Source organism: Myotis myotis, unplaced genomic scaffold, assembly GCF_014108235.1.
Source record: "Myotis myotis isolate mMyoMyo1 unplaced genomic scaffold, mMyoMyo1.p scaffold_m19_p_3, whole genome shotgun sequence".
NCBI lineage: Eukaryota > Metazoa > Chordata > Mammalia > Chiroptera > Vespertilionidae > Myotis > Myotis myotis.
In genome coordinates, this window is record NW_023416335.1 from 72,565,806 (window position 1) to 72,584,149 (window position 18,344).

The following is an 18,344-nucleotide window of genomic DNA, read 5'->3' on the forward strand; positions in this document are numbered from 1 at the left end:
CATTTTCTTTTTCTGTATCTGAAATAATTTTATTCTTTTTTGAAAACTTTATGAGTAACAAATGCATTGAAAAGTCTTTTTTCAAAATTCTTCACCAATATATGAACATTCTAAAACATCCTATTATATGTTCAACCGGAAGTAAGCGATTGCCAAGCTTCAGCACTGTTGGGCTTATTTCTCAGAGTGAAGTGCAATTCTTGTGGGGACAAGTCAGAGTCTGCTGGGAAGTGAGGGTTTGCTGTGTAATTAACTTTTTCCTCTCTAAATTACTCTTTGATTAAAGGGTTATGAGTGTTCACTGTGTGAGAGTCACATCTTGTTAAATGTCATCGTTTCACATCTACATATATATTTAAACAGATATATCATTTTTTCCCCTAACATTCTGTGCTTTTGCAATTGAAGGCATCTGTTCAGCAACCCAGACCTTATATAACACACAGGAACAACTTTGGCAACATTCTTTTTGCCAGTAAGTCAACACTGGTTTTTAAATGTGGCTTTCATTAGAATCGGTCACTGTGAACAAGCCAATCAGATGCAGGCACTTAAATACTTACATGGGAGACATTTTGACAACATTTAACACAGAAAGAATTTAATAAGTAATGCCTCTCTTCAGTGCCATGGGGTGGAGTAATTGCTAACTAAGCAGGAAGTCAGAAAAAATATCCTCTGCTTTGTAGCTAACAGTTGTGAGTGGTCATAGAAAGCTCTGTATCCAGTGTCCCCACTGATAAAATAAATGCTTAGCTGTTTTCACTTACTATGTTTTGGAGATGGTCCATATCAACAAATTAAATATGTTTCATTATTTTTTCACATTTAACATATTTCAGTATATGAATGTCATAGTTTATTTGGTCTGTCTCTTGCAGATGGGCATTTAGGTTAAGTCTCCTGTTACTATGAACAACATTGTAATGAATATCCTTGTATGTATGCCCTTGCATACATGTGAGTTATAAGTAGGATCATTTTCTTAGAAAAAAAATATTTCATCAAATGGTATGTGCAATTTTATTTCGGATATAGATTACCAGATTGCATTCCAAAGAGGTTGCATCTGTTTTATATGTCCATCAACAATGTGTTGAATGACCTGTTTTCTAACATTTACCATTGTTCTAAATTTTTATTATTGTGCTGGTAGGTGAAAAAGGATCTTCCATTGATGTATTTGGAATATTTTTAATTATGAGTAAGGTTGAGGATTATACTCTGTAAAAGTCTCATTTATTTTTATGCTGGGTCTCTTGAACATAACATTTCTCTGGTTTTATGTTGTTTTGTTGTTGTTATTTTGAATTTGTTGGTCTTCTTCTTAAATAATGTTCTTCTTAAATAATGTTCTTTATTTAAATAAAAAATCAGTCTTAGGGAATACCTGTGTGTCAAATATTTTTTTCTCCTTTTTCCTTTCATTGTTTATGTGTACACTTTGTTCTTATTATTCTTTTGATTTGTAGATATCTAATATGATGAAATCTACATGGCATTTGGGTATTTATTTAGACTTTTCTTAGGAAGATCTTTTTATTCCACAACTAATGAAAAATATACTTTTCTATGTTGTCTGCTATACTTTTGCAATTTCATATTTTATTGAAATGTTTGATCCAGTTGAAATTTATTTTGGTGTAAATGGCAGAGTGGGATTCAAATAAATTACCATCACCACAGTAGTTACTGTATATTTTCTTATACTCTACTGATTTGAAATGCCACATTTATTATGTATCATGAATTAAGTTTTCATGTGTATTTGATATTAATTATCAAGAGCGGCATATAACGTGCATTATTTTCCAAGCTTATTTATCACAGAACCACCCCCTCGTGCCCCACAAAACACAGATACACACACACACCCCTTCTCATGGGACTAGCATTCTGTATATACACTTCGGGAAATTCTGTTTGTCTTATTGAAGTTTTGTTTTTTATATATGGGATGTCTATTGATTACAATCTAAGTTTTTGTCTGTGCTCAGAGTTTAAAGATAACTGCCACAGGTCCAAGCATATTCAAGGTAGCAGGAAGCGGGTAGCAATGTGTGATGGCTGTCTTAGCTCTTGCAGATGTTCAAGATAAGAAGAGGGAGAGAGGTTATCAATCTATGCCTCTTCTATTCCTAGAAACACCACAGCAGATAGCCACCTATGCTTTACTGGTCAGAAATGCATGACATGCTCCCCACCTCTCACCTACCTTCCATGAAAGTGAACCTCACAATGAGGTTTTAACTTTTCCAGCCTCTGTAGTGGAAGCAGACAAGAGAGTGAATGTGTTACATTGGCCAGGCATATTAGTGCCATATTAGTGCAAAAGAATGGTTATCATAATATTAAAATAATAGCTCATAGTTGTTATGGCCTTACCATGTGTAAGGCACTATTCTAAGCTCTTCACATATATTATCTTACTTAATCTTCACCACAGCCCTTGGAGGTAGATACTGTTATTACATCCATATTATAGTTAAGGAAGTGGCACATAGCTGGTAAGAGTAAGAGTGAGATTTAAGCCCAGCACTTTGATTCTTTGATTTTGCTTTCACTTGTTCTATTCTAGGGGTGGGGAGGACTGCCTTCTTTGTAAAATATTCTAATTGTTTTCCTTCTAACTTATAACAGGAAAAATATTCAATTCAAGCTATGCAAATAGTGAATAATAGTGGAGGAAAAAACAAATATTAAAATATTGCTTCTAATATAAAATTCCACTATGGTTGAGCGAGTTGTTTCATTAAAAGAGAGCTGTTCTAGTTATCATTTTATCAGTTAAATCCCAATGAATATTAGCTTTCTAACTCCTCTGACTCAAATTTTTATTTTCATATCTAAATTAAGACAAGTCCAAAGACTTTGCTCTCTGGTTTAAGTGGTATTTTGAGCTTTGTTCTGGAAGTTTACAGGTTGAACCAGGTTACCAAACAAAGCAAATGCAATCTGGTTCCCAGAAGGTCAATAATCAGCAGCATGGAGTAAGAATTTATATAATTTTGTTAGGGCAACTGTCTCATTTCTTCCAGAAGGAGTTGAATTGTGTGTAGCAGCTGCACACTTCAGTAACTGGAGAAATGGAGCATTTCTTCCCTGTGTCCACTCCAAATTCCAGGTGGTTATCCTTATGTCTCTTACTACCACTGAAATCACATAAAAAGTGGTGAGACATTAGACAAGTGAAATAAGTAAAACAATGAAAGACAGATACTGTATGATTTCACTTAACTTGTGTAATCTAAAGAAAAGAAAAACAAAAAGTAAAAATCAAAACAAACCAAAGTCATCCACACAGAGAACAGATTGGTGATTGCCAGAAGGAAGGCAAGGGGGCAAAATGGGTGAAAGGATCAAGAGGCACAGACTTCCAGGTACAAAATAAATCAGTCATGCTACATAATGTACAGAATGGTGACCATACTCAATAATATTATATTGGAAAATTTAAGTTGCTAAAGAAAGTAAATCTTAAAAGTTCTCATCACAAGAAAAGATACTTTTTATAATTTTGCATGTTTACAAATAGTAACTAGCCTTATTGTGGTGATCATTTTGCAATATATATAAACTATAGGCCCAGTGCACAATAATTGGTGCACTCAGGCGGGGCCCTCAGCCCGACCTGTGCCCTCTAGCAGTATGGAACCCCTCGGGGGATGTCCACCTGCTGGCTTAGGCCAGCTCCCTGGGGGATCGGGCCTAAGCTGGTAGCCAGACATCCCTCTGGCAGCCCGGGAGCCCACAGGGGATGTCCACTTGCCAGCGGGGAGCAGGCCTAAGCTGCATTCAGACATCCTTAGCGCTGCTGAGGAGGCGGGAGAGTCTCCCACCACCACCGTTGTGCTGGCAGCCTGGCTTGTGGCTGAGCAGAGCTCCCCCTGTGGGAGCACACTGACCACCAGGGGGCAGCTCCTGCATTGAGTGTCTGCCCCCGGTGGTCAGTGTGTGTCATAGTGACCATTCATTCCCAGTGGTTCTGCAGTTAGGGTCAATTTGCATATTACCCTTTTATTATATAGGATAGAGGCCTGGTGCACGGGTGCAGGCTGGCTGGTTTGCCCTGAAGTGTGTCCCAGATCAGGGTGGGGGTCCTGCTGGGGTGCCTGGCCATCCTGGGTGAGGGGCTGAGGGCTGTTTTCAGGCTGGCCCCACCCTCTTCAGGGTGGGGGTCCCCACTGGGGTGCCTGGCCAGCCTTGATGAGGGGCTGATGGCCATTTTCAGGTTGGCCACAGCCCCTTCAGGGTCGGGCGGTCCTGCTGGGGTGCCTGGCCTGCCTGGGTGAGGGGCTGATGGCCGTTTTCAGGTTGGCCATGCCCGTGGGCTGGAAGCAGGTATCTGGGATTTATTTAACTTCTATAATTGAAACTTTGTAGCCTTAAGCGGAGCCCAGGTTGGGTTGCCCCTGGCAACTGAGGCTCCCTGCCCCTCCTTGAGCGGAGGCCACGCCGGCTGGAAGCAGGTATCTGGGATTTATTTATCTTCTATAATTGAAACTTTGTAGCCTTGAGCAGAGCTCAGGGCTGGCCAGGGCGGGCGGGAAGCTTGGCTTCCTCCATCTCCAGGGGGCAACGCAAGCCTCCTGCTCACTCCAGTTCTGTGGCCACAGCCATTTTTGTGACAGACTGACAGAGTGAGAAGTAACAATTAATTTCCATATTACTCTTTTAATAGATAGAATTATGTTGTATATCTGAAACTAATAAAATATACTTGAATAAAAAAATTTTTGAAGTGCTGAGTCTTAAAGAAGGTGGTATGACAGGAGACAATGGGAGTAAAATGAGCTGCGAAACCACATGCAAAATTTACACAGTGGAAAAGGTCACAGGTTGAATACAGTCATTTCTTCCTAAAATCCATTTTACATATTAGTTGCCTTATGGCTTAACTTTAGCTCTCTTTTCTTATCACTATACACACTCTTCCTAAGAGAGCTCATACTCTACCATAATATCATAACTACCACTGCAAAGATGAACTTATACCCAGTTCTTACTATGTGCCAGGCACCCTTAAGCATTGCACATGATTTTATCCCCTTTAATCCTCCCAATAAAGTTGTGAAGTAGGTCTAATTATTATTCACACATTAAAGCTAAGGAAAAAATGAGGTGTAGTAAGGTTATGCAATTTGCCCAAAGTCACAATAATTATAAATTGAAAAGCCAGTATTTAAATGCAGGTTGTTTGAATTCAAAACTTGTGTTTTCTGCTGTTTCATATGCTTACACTCTTTTATGTAGCATCAAGTATGAGCAATATGCCCCCAAGTTAAGCCTGTCAGTATAACTAGTTCCTCTCCCCCAAATGTTAATTCTAGGAATCCATCAGCCTTCTAGACACCTTTAATTACCTGCAGCTGGATACCTTGTGAACATTTCAATTTAACATATCCAAAACCAAAGTTCTTTCTAGACAGGCTCAGCCCCATTCTACCGCCAAACAAAAACGATTCAGCACTTGGTGAATAATCCTATGTAATAAAAGGCTAACATGCAAATCGACTGAAGAGCAGAACAACCAGTCACTATGATGCACACTGACCACCAGGGGGCAGACTCTTAACTCAGGAGCTGCCCACTGGTGGTCAGTGTGCTCCCACAGGGGGAGCGCCACTCAGCCAGAAGGCCGGACTCATAACTGGCAAACACAGAGGTGGTGGCGGGAGCCTCTCCTGCCTCCACTGCAACGCTAAGGATCTCTCACTGCCGGCTTAGGCCCACTACCCATGGGACATCCCCCGAGGACTCCCAGACTGTGAGAGGACGCAGGCCAGCCTGAAGGACAGCCCTCCCCCCCACCCCCTGCCCGGAGTGTACTAATTTTGTGCACCAGATCTCTAGTATAATTATATGTCCAGGTGGCCAAGCCAGATACCTGGAAATTAGCCTCAACTTCATTGTTTAATACATCCATACAGACCGAGTTTTCTGTTCTTCCTCCTTTTTCTTCTTCATTTTCACCACTTCCATTCCTCACATGAGACCTGTGATCACAGTTTGTCTAGATTTAAATCACTAAACCTGATGTCTCCTTATTTTTCTTTCCCTCTGGCTTTTCTCATATGACCTTTCTAAAGTAGAAATTTGACCATATTTCTTTCTAGCTTAGAATGAGTTAATGACTCCCTTAAAGCCAAAAGCCAAACTCCATAGCCTGCATCCTCAGCATCACCTCTCAGCATTCCCCTGACTGGTACCCTGCTCTCCTTTCCTACAGACATCTGAGTTCTCCCTAGTGTTTCACATCCCTCCAGAAGCCCTGCCTTATGCAACTGTTCTGTGAGCTCAGCAGGACTTTCCCTCTTCAAGGAGCTCTGACAAACATAAAGCTCTTCTTTAAGTCATCCAGGAGGCCTGTGACTGCAGTCCCTTCTCCCTTTACCCCATACCAGGTGTCCTTTCTGACCTGGAGATCGCCACTATAATACCCATCCCATGCCATTGTAAAGGGTGTCCCAAAATTCACGCAAGATTTGAATTTTGTGTGAGCATTAACATACATACATACATACATACATACATAAATAAATAAATAAATAAATAAATAAATAAATAAAAGCCTAATTTTACTTGGTTTATGAATCAGATTCTAATGTCTATTGCCCTTTGATTTCAATCCCTGCAATTTGAATACCAAGTACCAATTATGGCCCAGGAGCAGGGACAATGAAGACCAATGAAGACCACGGCTTTGCGTATGTGCCAGCAAAGCCATGGAGGCCATTTACTTGATGTCCTATTCCATACATAACCCTACACTGTATACTTTATGAATCAATAAAAAATTTACAATTTTTAATTATAAACCTGTGTTTTCTATCAAAATTACTTCTTGCGTGAATTTTGGGACACCCTTTATTATTCCATTTGTTACCTTTCTTCCTCTTATCAGAGGCAAGCAGTTTAGGTCAAGAATCAACCTCTTCCTTTATTTCCTATTCCATTTCCTCCACTCCTTCCCTCTCCTTAAGCCCCTCCTCCATCTTCATCTTCCTTCCCCTCTCCCCCCACTCCTCCTCCTCCTCCTCTTTCTCTTCTGCCTCCTCTTCTTCTGCCTTCTCCTCCTCCGCCTTCTCCTCTTCTTTTTCCTCCCATCCTCTTCTACTTCCTCCATTGTCTTTCCTCTCAGGAATATTTTTAAGTTACTTTGTATTAACATGTTTGCAAATTTCTAAATGAAATGTAATAGGCTCATAGCATAGTAAAATTTGTCCTTCACTTCTCTCAACTTCCACTTCCAAGAGGCAAACACTTTTAATTCTTAAGGTTTTTCCCCTAGTATTTACCTCTTCCCTATTTCCAGATGATATGCTTAGATTATTATTTGTCCATTTTAGACATTACCAAGTTCCTGAGAAGTGGTTGAAGACTTAGCTCCCTTATGCCCTCTCCCAACTTGTTCTCTCCTCATATACCCCTTCTCCTTTACACCTGATGACTTCATACTATAATTGTATCACATTTTATGCTCAAAAGAATAGCCAGTATTTATAGTATTGCAGGTGTGTAAATATTCCTCAGCCCTCCAGTTAGTATTCCATGATTGTTTCCTATTGGACAAGAATGTTATTTCTAGCTTTTATTAATTTGCTTCGTATTTCTGTATATCTGTCACTCTTTTCTCCAAACGCTCTGACAGATCTGTGGAATAAGCAGCATTATTTTCGCAAATGGTCCAACATAGCACATTTGTTTTCACTTCCTTGGCCACTCTGGGCCTAGGACACAAGTTCCATGCCGAGATTTCGCCACTGTGCTGTTTCATCCCTCCCTTTTTCTGATTTCCTTGTTTATCTTTTTCTTTCTTGTTTTGCAAAAGTTACACCTTCCTGTAGCTATCTAAGAATGAGTGCATATAGAACCTTTTAGGATCTTCTCTGTATCCATAGTTATCTGCAGTTTCAGTGTTGTACCTTGGCTTGGGGAAAATGTAATTTAAAAAAAAGAATATTCTGCCGAAACCGGTTTGGCTCAGTGGATAGAGCGTCGGCCTGCGGACTGAGAGGTCCCAGGTTCGATTCCGGTCAAGGGCATGTACCTGGGTTGCGGGCATATCCCCAGTAGGAGATGTGCAGGAGGCAGCTGATCGATGATTCTCTCTCATTGATGTTTCTAACTATCTCTCTCCCTTCCTCTCTGTAAAAAATCAATAAAATATATTAAAAAAAAAAGAATATTCTGTACCATATCTCTGCCTTATCTCCTGTTTAATATATTTAGGTGGTTCTCAAGATGCTATCTCTCTGGATGCAGTCAATTGTCCTTCCAGAGTTTTTCTTGCACCTATGAATCAAAGGGAAAGTCTTGCCACTATTTCCAAGGCCTTTCGCATGGTCTGGTCCATCATTCTGAATGAGTACTTTTTATAATATCAAAGTGATTCCTTGACATAATACTATCCTGGTTCCTCCATGTTGTCTCAAAGGGTAAGAGATCCTTTTTTACAGCTACATAGTATTCCATTGTATAAATATACCACACCTGATGAGCACTTGGGCTGTTTCCAGATCTTAGCTATCCCATCTAATAAAAGACAAAAAGGGTAATTAACCATACCTCCGCTATGCTTCCCATGGGCTAATCTGTGAGATATGCAAATTAACTGCCAACCAAGATGGCGGCCGGCAGCCACGCAGCTGAAGCGGGCAGGAGGTTTGTTTGCTCCAGTGATGGAGGAAGCCAAGGTTCCTTGCCTGCTGCGCCCAGCTCTGAGCTCCGGAAGCAACAGCTCCAAAAGCAACAAAGTTTCAATTATAGAAGCTAAACAAACCCCAGATACCTGCTTTCAGCCGGCTGCAGCCTCAGAGCTAGGAGTGCCAGTGACGGCAACAGAGTTTCAATTATAGAAGGTAAATAAATCCCAGAATAAATTTTAAAAAAAGAAAAATAGGAGAGGCTGGGAGCTTTAGTCGCAAGCCAGCCTGAAAACGGCCCTCAGCCCCTCACCCAGACTGGCCAGGCACCCCAGTGGTGACCCCCACCCTGAAGGGGGTGTGACCAGCTGCGAACAACCATCAGCTCCTCATCCAGGCTGGCCAGGCAACCCAGTGGGGACCCTCACCCTGAAGGGGGTGTGACCAGCTGCAAACAGCCATCAGCCCCTCATCCAGGCTGGCCAGGCACCCAAGCGGGATTCCCCACCCTGATCTGGGACACCCTTCAGGGCAAACCAGCCGTCCCCCACCCGTGCACCAGGCCTCTATCCTATATAGTAACAGGGTAATATGCAAACTGACTCTAACAGCAGAAGGACTGGGAATGACTGGTCACTATGACACACACTGACCACCAGGGGACAGACGCTCAATGCAGGAGCTTCCCTCTGGTGGTCAGGGCGCTCTCACATGGGAGAAGCTCTGCTCAGCCACAAGCCAGGCTGATGGCTGCCAGCAGAGCAGTGTTGGTGGGAGCCTTTCCTGCCTCCTCAGCAGCGCTAAGGATGTCTGACTGCATCTTAGGTCTGCTCCCTGCTGGCAAGTGGACATCCCCAGAGGGCTGCCAAGCTGGCAGAGGGATGTCTGATTGCCATCCTAGGCCCAATCCCCTGGGGAGCAGGCCTAAGCCAGCAGGTGGTCATCCCCAAGGGGTCCCAGACTACGAGAGGGCACAGGCCGGGCTGAGGGAATCCCCTCCCCCCCCAGTGCACAAATTTTTGTGCACCGGGCCTCTAGTTGTAAATAATTCTGCTATGACCATAGGGGTGCATATATTCTTTTGATTGGTGTTTCAGGATTCTTGGGATATATTCCAAGCAGTGGGATCACTGGGTCAAATGGCAGTTCCATTTTCAATTTTTTGAGGAAACTCCACACTGTTTTCCATAGTGGTTGCACTAGTCTACATTCCCACCAACAGTGCAAGAGCGTTCCTTTTTCTGCACATCCTCGCCAGCACTGGCTGTTTGTTGATTTATTGATGGTAGCCATTCTGGCAGGTGTGAGGTGGTACCTCATTGTTTTAATCTGCATTTCTCTGGTGATTAGTGACATTGAACATTTTTCATATCTCTCTTGGCCATTTGTATGTCCTCTTTGGAGAAGTGTCTATTTAGGTCCTCTGTGCATTTTTAATTGGATTATTTGTATAAATACTGTATATATTTTGTCAGTTAACCCCTTATCAGATGTATCATTGGGAAATATGTTCTCCCAGCGGGCTCCCTTTTCATTTTGATGCTGGTTTCTTTTTCTCTGCAGACACTTTTTACTTTGATGTAGTCCCATTTGTTAATTTTTTTGTTTCGTTTGTCATAGGCATTGTGTCAGTAAAAATTCTGCTAAGAGAAATAAGCCAGTCAGAGAAAGACAAATATCATATGATCTCACTTATATGTGGAATCTGATGGAACAAAATAAACTGATGAACAAAATAGATCCTGAGACATGGAAGCATGCAACAGATTGACAGTTCTTAGAGGGAAGGTGCGAGGAGGGGAGAGATTAACCAAAGAATTTATATGCCTAACCCATGGACACAGATAATAGTGCAGTGAAGGCCTGGGGAGAGGGCTGGAGTGACAAGGAGGGAGTCAATGGTGGGAGGGGATAAGGATGATATCTATAATACTTTCAACAATAAAGATAATTTAAAGAAAAAGAAAAGGACTTCCAAAAATACTCCCCAATTTTTTGTCTGAATTTGAGAGCAGAATTTTCAGTTTACCTCCAGAAGTTATCTGGAGGTACATGTTAGCACCTTGCACTCACATGTCCAAAAGGAAACTCATTATCTTCCCCAACATTTATCCCCCATCAAACTCAATATTATTTTTAACTTTTTCATATTTTCTTTCTCCAGTCATAGGCCCCAAGGACCTCAACTGTGTCTGACTGACTCCTTCACTTCCTGTCTGTCCCCTCATCCCATTGATTCAGCTTGAGAAATATCCTCAGCTCTCACCTTCTCCATTTCACTGCGACTTCTAAAAATACTGTTTACGGATTAAAGCAGGTGCTGTGTTATTCAGACACAGCAAAGCTTTGACTATTGCAGTTAGTCTATTTATTTAAAACAGTTTCACAGCAGGAGAGAGGCTATAAATATTTTTAACATAAATTGACTTGCAGTTAGAGAAATTGAATTCTAGTCTATAATAAAAATGGCTAATTTTCATTTCTCTGGTTTGTATTAGAATAATGCAAATATGAATCATTTAAATGCTCTACTATACCTCACTTTTGTTTTACTCACATAGTTGCCTTTGTACCGGCCCTTCTTTCTGCCAGGTATGCTGTTCGCTCCCGAGTCCCTGCAGTGCTCCCTCCTGCCTGTGTGTCAGGTCATCAGTCACCAGGAGGCCTCACATCCCCATGGATCCTGTAGATCCCTCCCATGTGTTTTGTACTTCTTGCTCCTTTTAAGCAGAACACATTTGTTAACTCTTGGTGTCTAGATATGCTTAGTGCCTAGTAGTCCTGTATATAGTAGGTGTTCAGTAAACATGTGCAGAATGAATATTCCAAATGCATTTTTAACATTTGGAAAAATCCTATCATTATACATATTCACCTTACACACTGGATTATGTTAAGGCTCTATTTGTACTTTCAAGAATTTCCCTTACAAATTTTGTTATATATTATGTCCTTAATAAGGACATAATCAAGTACACTATAGAAGATTTATTTAATATATAATGTGTCTAAAGCAGTGCTTGAAACATAATAAGCACTGCTTATTCATAAACTTCCTAAAGCACTATGACATTCATTTATGAATTTATTTCTCTACATTTTTATATCACCTAGCAATTTACCATGTGTTTCTATTTCGGTTACCTCATGTGATCCTCTATTAATGCTAGACAGGTATGGTCTCTGTTACACATATCAGGAATGGTTATGACACTAGGCTGGTGTCATGCAGATAGTTAGTTGACAGCTCAGACTAGAATTAGCAGGTGTTCTTAGGTATTGTATACTTGTGATTATGCATGTGGTCGTGAAGACCAAGAAAAGCCATCAGCTTTGGAGGCAAGAGCAGAGGTAGAGGTTCAGGTGGAGAGTGATGGACAGGCCAGAGGATGTGGAGAGTCACAGGCAGTTGTCTTTAGCTGAATAATAGGTTGGAAGTAAGAGATAAGATTAGAAGAGCAATTAGAATCAGTGTCGGGAGCAAGTGAAAGAGATGGGACTTTATATTGTGGGAAGTGAGATATTAAAAATGTGTGACTGGGTGATTGAAGATTATAACTCTCCTTTAGGTCTTATCAGTACTGTATAAGATGCATTAAAATGAGGGAGAAACTGGAAGCAGTGTGACTCTAGGCAACTCATGTGATATTTCAGGTAAAACATAACTCAGTTCTCGACCACCAACACACAAAGTTTACTCAGAAAAAGGAGCAACGGATCAATTCATGAGATACTTGGGAATGTGCATTAACAAAGTTTGTCAACTGAATGGATGTCTGCGACAGGGAAAAGGAAGAAACAAAGCTGTGTGTTGCTTACAAGGCGGTGGGAATGGGCCCCTACTATGTCCCTGCCCCATCTTCATCTATGACCTTCAATCTCCTGTGCAATTATTCCCCGTGGCTGAATATTGTGCCACATTTGTTAGTATAGCCAACATGTCTTACTGAACACTTTCTGTGATACTAGCCTTGTGGTAGGCATTAAATGTAAGTGAACAGCACAATCCCTGCTTGGGAACTCAACATCTGGGGGTAGACACTGTTAAGTAAACAAAATTGTAAAGGACCTATTGTTCTGTGTACCTTATGCCATCAGGACACAGAGGGCCACCCAGTTCAGCGTGCATAGGTCTGGAAAGGACTCTCAGTTATCCGTCTTGAAGGAGAAGAATGAGAGAGCTTGGTGAAGAAAGTGAGAAGGATGCTTTGTGTAGAGAGGACAGCATATTCAAAGGCATAAACTAGGGAGCATGGAACTGTGTTTTAAGCTGTTGGTGAGCCTGAAAGTGTCAGCATCTACCTCCTAAGAGCAGTGGGATGCCCCTGCCTGTCCATGATGTAATTATCACACTCCGGTATCTCAACATTGGTACAGTTTAATTCTTTAATATCGAGTGCACTGTAAAATTTCTCCAGTTATCTTAATGTCATTATAACCTTTTCACTTTTCAAGAGCTCATCAAAGATTGTGTGATACATTTACTTGTCATGTCTCTTTAATCTTTAATCTAGAACAGTGCCCTAACCTCTTTCTTTTCATTTTTCTCTTGGCCATTCATGATATTCATGATTTTTAAGAACCAATGTGATTTCAGTTATGTGGAATATAAAGAACAAAATAAATGAACAAAAAAAATTGTAAGAGATTCAGACACAGACACTGGACTGGTGGTTGCCAGAGTGGGGGAGGGTTGGGGAATTGGGTAAAAGGTGAAGGAATTAAGAAATACAAATTGGTAGTTACAGAATGGTCATGGGATGTAAAGTACAACATAGGGAATATAGTCAATAATCCCATATAATAAAGAACTAATACGCAAATGGCCATCACGCCCTCGTGCCCTGGCACTGGGGCCAGGAGAACTGAGGCTGGGCTGGGGGACCTGAGGTCGCGCCCCCTGCGCTGGGGACGGGGGACATGAGGCTGGGCTGGGGGACCTGAGGCTGTGCCCCCCACCCGGCGCTGGGCCAGAGGACCTGAAGCTGTGCCCCCTGCCCTGCAGGGCTTGACGCGGGGGGCAACCGGCTGGGTCTGAGTCTCGCGTGATTTCGAGGCACACGCGGTGGGTGGGGACTTGACTCTGGGTCGCATGGCACGCCCCAGACTCTGACAGGAGAGAGATTTTCATATACATTTTACTAATTTTCTTTCAGCTCTGAGACTTCTATTATAGAGAAAGGGCAAATAGCAATATTAAAATATTTCCTCTAATTAATTCCCCTTTAATGTGCACAAATTTTGTGCACTGGGCCACTAATCCTATCTAATAATAGATAAACATGGTAATTGACCATACCTTCGCTATGCCTCCCATTGGCTAATCATCACGATATGCAAATTAACCGCCAACAAAGATGGCGGCTAATTTGCATACTGCAGGCAGGGGGGGACAGTGCCATCCTGCCTGCCCCGCCGCCATCTGGACCTGCTATCTGCGACCCAGGGCGGCGGGCGTCCGTTTGCGACCCAACCCGGGGCGGCCAGGCGGGGCAGCAGCGATCCGCTGGCCCACCTGGGCGATCCATGTGCGACCTGACCCAGGGTGGCCGGGCGGGACAGCAGCGATTGGCTGGCCCACCCGGGCGTCCCGTGTGCGACCCACCCAGGGCGTCCCGTGTGCAACCCGACCCGGGGCGGCGCCCCAACACCCGGATCGGCCCTGCCTTGTGCGCGACCCGGGGAGGCGGGGCAGGCACCGAGGGATTGGGCCTGCCATCTGCCACCCGGGAAGTGGGCCTAAGCCAGCAGGTGGTTATCTCCTGAGGGGTCCCAGACTGTGAGAGGGCACAAGTGTGGCTGAGGGACACCCCCCACCCCCCCTCCCCTGCCAGTGCACAAATTTTTGTGCACCGGGCCTCTAGTCTGTATAATAAAAGCCTAAGCAACCATTACAGCAGAACAACCAGAATAACCAGTCATTATGATGTGCACTGACCACCAGGGAGCAGACGCTCAATGCAGGAGCTGCCCCCTGGTGGTCAGTGCACTCCCATAGGAGTAGCACCACTCAGCCAGAAGCCAGGCTCACGGCTGGTGAGCGCAGTGGCAGTGGCAGGTAGCGGGACTAAGTTCTCAGTTCGATATCCCCCGAGGGGTCCTGTACTCCCCCCCCCCCATCCCCAGTGCATAATTTTGTGCACCGGGCTTCTAGTGTTGTTATAACTATGTATCTTGCCAGGAGGGTATCGGAAATATCGAGGGGAACATTTTGTAAAGTGTTCTAACCACTATGCTGTATGTTTGAAACCAATACGAAATAATGCTGAAAGTATGCTGTAATTGAAAAAATAAGTAAATGAAAATGTTAAAAAATAAAAGAGCCTAGGTCAGGTATTTCACAGAATGTTTCTCACTCAGGATTTGTCTGATTGTTTCTTCCCATTTAGATTCAGGTTAAGTACAATTGTGCAAACTATTACATATGTTATGTTGTGTCTGCCTCCGTGCATCACTTCAGAAGGCAGTTGTCAGCATATACCATTGTTGTGATGTCAGATTTGCTTATTTGGGTAAGGTGATATCTGCCAGATTTCTCCATGTCCTATTCCCCCTCAGCCTTATAGAGATTGGGGTTTTGTTGTTGTTGTTTTAAATTTTTTCTTTATTGATTTTTAGAGAGAGAGAGAGGGAGAAGGCTAGAGAGACAGAATGAGAGAAACATCATCCATCGGCTGCCTCCTCCATGCCCCCTACTGGGGATTGAGTGACCTGGAATTGAGCTGGTGACCTCTTGGTTCCAGGATTGATGCTCAACTGCTGAGCCACACCTGCTGGGCAAGATTGGTTTTTGTAACCATTGATGATTTCTGGCAGAATCTGTTTTTACTGTGACCTGTAATGTGGTGGTTTTCCTATTTTGCTCATATCTGTCTCCCTTGTATTAATGGAGCTCAGCCATCTTTATATCTTTGACATCTACTAGTTCCCAGTCTTCTTTAAAGGAGAGTTTTCTCTTGCTCCACGTTTATTTTTTATTATTTTAGTATCAATATAGATGCATGCTTCTGTTCTTCTTTCCAGTGTGTAATAGTCCATTATTACTTATCCAGGGCTCACAGTGTCCTTTATTTATCTAGTTCTGTCTGGCTCCTCTGCCCTTTGACACATGCCCATCTGTCCTTTAAGCACTTGTTTTCTGGCAGAACAGTATGTTCCTGACTCATTTCACAATATCTTCTTCTCAGCCCTAAAGTCAGTCATTTTCCCAAGTATTGTGGTTCCTGTTAGCGAGTAATGAGACTTAGACACCAAGTTCCAAGGGGTAGGTGTGCACGTTGCTTGTGCATTGTCATTACTTTTGGGCTCTTTGGGGCCACAAAGTGAGGAAACCTATTTTTTAAAACCTTGAGCATATATGGTACATTTAAGTCTAATCCATCACTTCATAGCTCTTCCTCTCCTTCTACCATTGTATGTTTGAGTTCCCTTTCCCTCAGTGAGCACCCCTGTTGCCACCAACATTTTTACCCATCTGTTCCATCTTACCATATACACATAAGAATTTCAGAATGACTATATCAATGCCACTACCAATAGCAAACTTCCTAAGGAAAATTCACATTTTCTTTGTAGTTCTTTTTTCCCCTTAAAATGCACGCCATTTATCACGTTTGCTTTTTAGATTTTTAAGATGTTTCCTTTTACTAATGAAATATATTCAAAACCTTAAATAGTTGGCATTACCTATAGTTCTTTCTAGGAAAAATATACTTGAGTTTGAGTATAAATATTACAAAATAGGTAGGTAGTTACTAATTGAAGTGTCTGAACTATTTAATGTGTTTTAATTAAAATAGCCATAAAGCCACTTGAGAATTAAAATCACATGTAAATTACTAATCTCCAAATGCTCTATTTATCACCCATTTTTTTATTACACCTACAAGGTTTAGTACTTTTTTAAGAATATAAATTAGAACCAGATGGAAAAGCGGTTGATGCACATTTATATATCTGTTTGTAAATTGTGTTTTATTTTTATTCTGTATTCATTTGTCATCTCACCTATCCTCTATCAAGAGATAGCATCTCAAAAAAAGAAAAAAAAGAAAAGAAATAAAAATTCCAGAGGAAAATAGTTTTCTATTACGTTAGACCAGGGGTCCTCAAACTTTTTAAACAGGGGGCCAGTTCACTGTCCCTCAGACCGTTGGAGGGCCGGACTATAGTTTAAAAAAAAACTATGAACAAATTCCTATGCACACTGCACATATCTTATTTTGAAGTAAAAAAAAAACAAAACGGGAACAAATACAATATTTGTATTTGCATGTGGCCCGGGGGCTGTAGTTTGAGGATCCCTGCTTTACATAACTATGTACCAGCCATACAAATCCACAGAAAATGCTTGCTAGTAAACTCTAAGGCACCAAAAGAGTTGGTATTTCAGTTGGGCAAGTAGTATTGTTGAAGCTTTTTTTCTGCTTTCTTTAAATAATATTTAACATGGACAACTAGAAGTAGCTATGGTTTCAAGAAAATTTGATATTAATAGAGAGAAATGGCCCTACGATTCCATCATTAATCATATACAGAATATCAATTTAAACTAATCATAATGTGGTTCAGTCCTTTAGATTTTGAAATCCTCCATTTGTTTTTTATTATAGAAGACAGACTTTCCATACATTATGTAAAAATATATAGTGATTGTTGTATGTCACATAAAGTTAGAGGATGATTATCCTCTGATATTAACAATCAGTTGTTGGAATCATGTTCTCAAAAGTTATCGTGGAAATACAATTTTGTGCAATAGGTTTAGACAAAGAATATAAATAACACCAACAAAAGCACTCCCACACCTGGTCGATTTTAGAACTAAAGCTGATGCTTTGAAAATAACCCATTTCTACAAGGGAAATGTTATTTATCATGACCCAAGACACAGATATGATGAGAACCACATTCTCTTTGAAGTTATCGTGCCACTGGCCTATAAAAGCAGTGCTCCGAAGTGCATCAATGGGACTCAGTCCTCTGTGGTGGACAGTAGCACAGGCACTAATGAGACAGATTTCATTAAAAGCTATTTGATTTATGAGAGAGGTAAAGTCCTATCATATTTTGAAATTGCTGGCTTAGTCCTAACATCTGATCTTATTTCCCCTACCATCACCATCATGGTTTCTGTGTATGCTTGACATTGCTATGGTAACCCCTGCGTCTCTTCTCACAGAGGGTGATGAGACAGGAGTGATGGATAGTCTGCTGGAGGCCTTGCAGTCGGGGGCTGCCTTCCGCGATCGAAGAAAAAGGACACCGAAGCCAAAAGGTGAACGTTATTCTTGTTTCATGTTACTTTCTAGGGAACTACCACAAGGAACAACCCTTTTATATTTTTTAATTCTTTTAAAGTCATGTGTCAAGAATGTAGTGCTGTGGGCAACCACTCCTCAGAAGTTTCATAAGTTTTCTTAATCCTTCCCTTGCGATGACAAATGTCAGAGAGAAAAGCATTCCAGTTGGCCGGTGTCAGTAGCACATTACAAATCAATGCACTGAACCTAGGAAATCCTGATTAGTGTGACAAGTCTCAGCTGAAGAACCATATGTACTTCATCCCAGTGGAGTTCACAGTAGTATAATTAAATGCGAAGTAAAAGTCATAACATTATTGCTTTGCTTCTAGATATACTTAAACTTGGAAAATATACTGTTACACTTCTTGAGATGAACAGACCTCTATATTAAACT

At 41.6% G+C, this 18,344-nt stretch overlaps 1 protein-coding gene across 2 annotated transcripts in view; it reads left to right on the forward strand.

The window, feature by feature from the left end:
* Positions 1–18,344, forward strand: part of DIAPH3 (diaphanous related formin 3) — a 558,347-nt gene that overhangs the window by 415,625 nt on the left and 124,378 nt on the right. For both annotated transcript variants that reach the window (XM_036299517.1, XM_036299518.1), the window contains one exon: positions 17,827–17,922. In XM_036299517.1, coding sequence (XP_036155410.1) covers positions 17,827–17,922 — 96 coding nt within the window. The remainder of the gene's footprint in view (positions 1–17,826; positions 17,923–18,344) is intronic.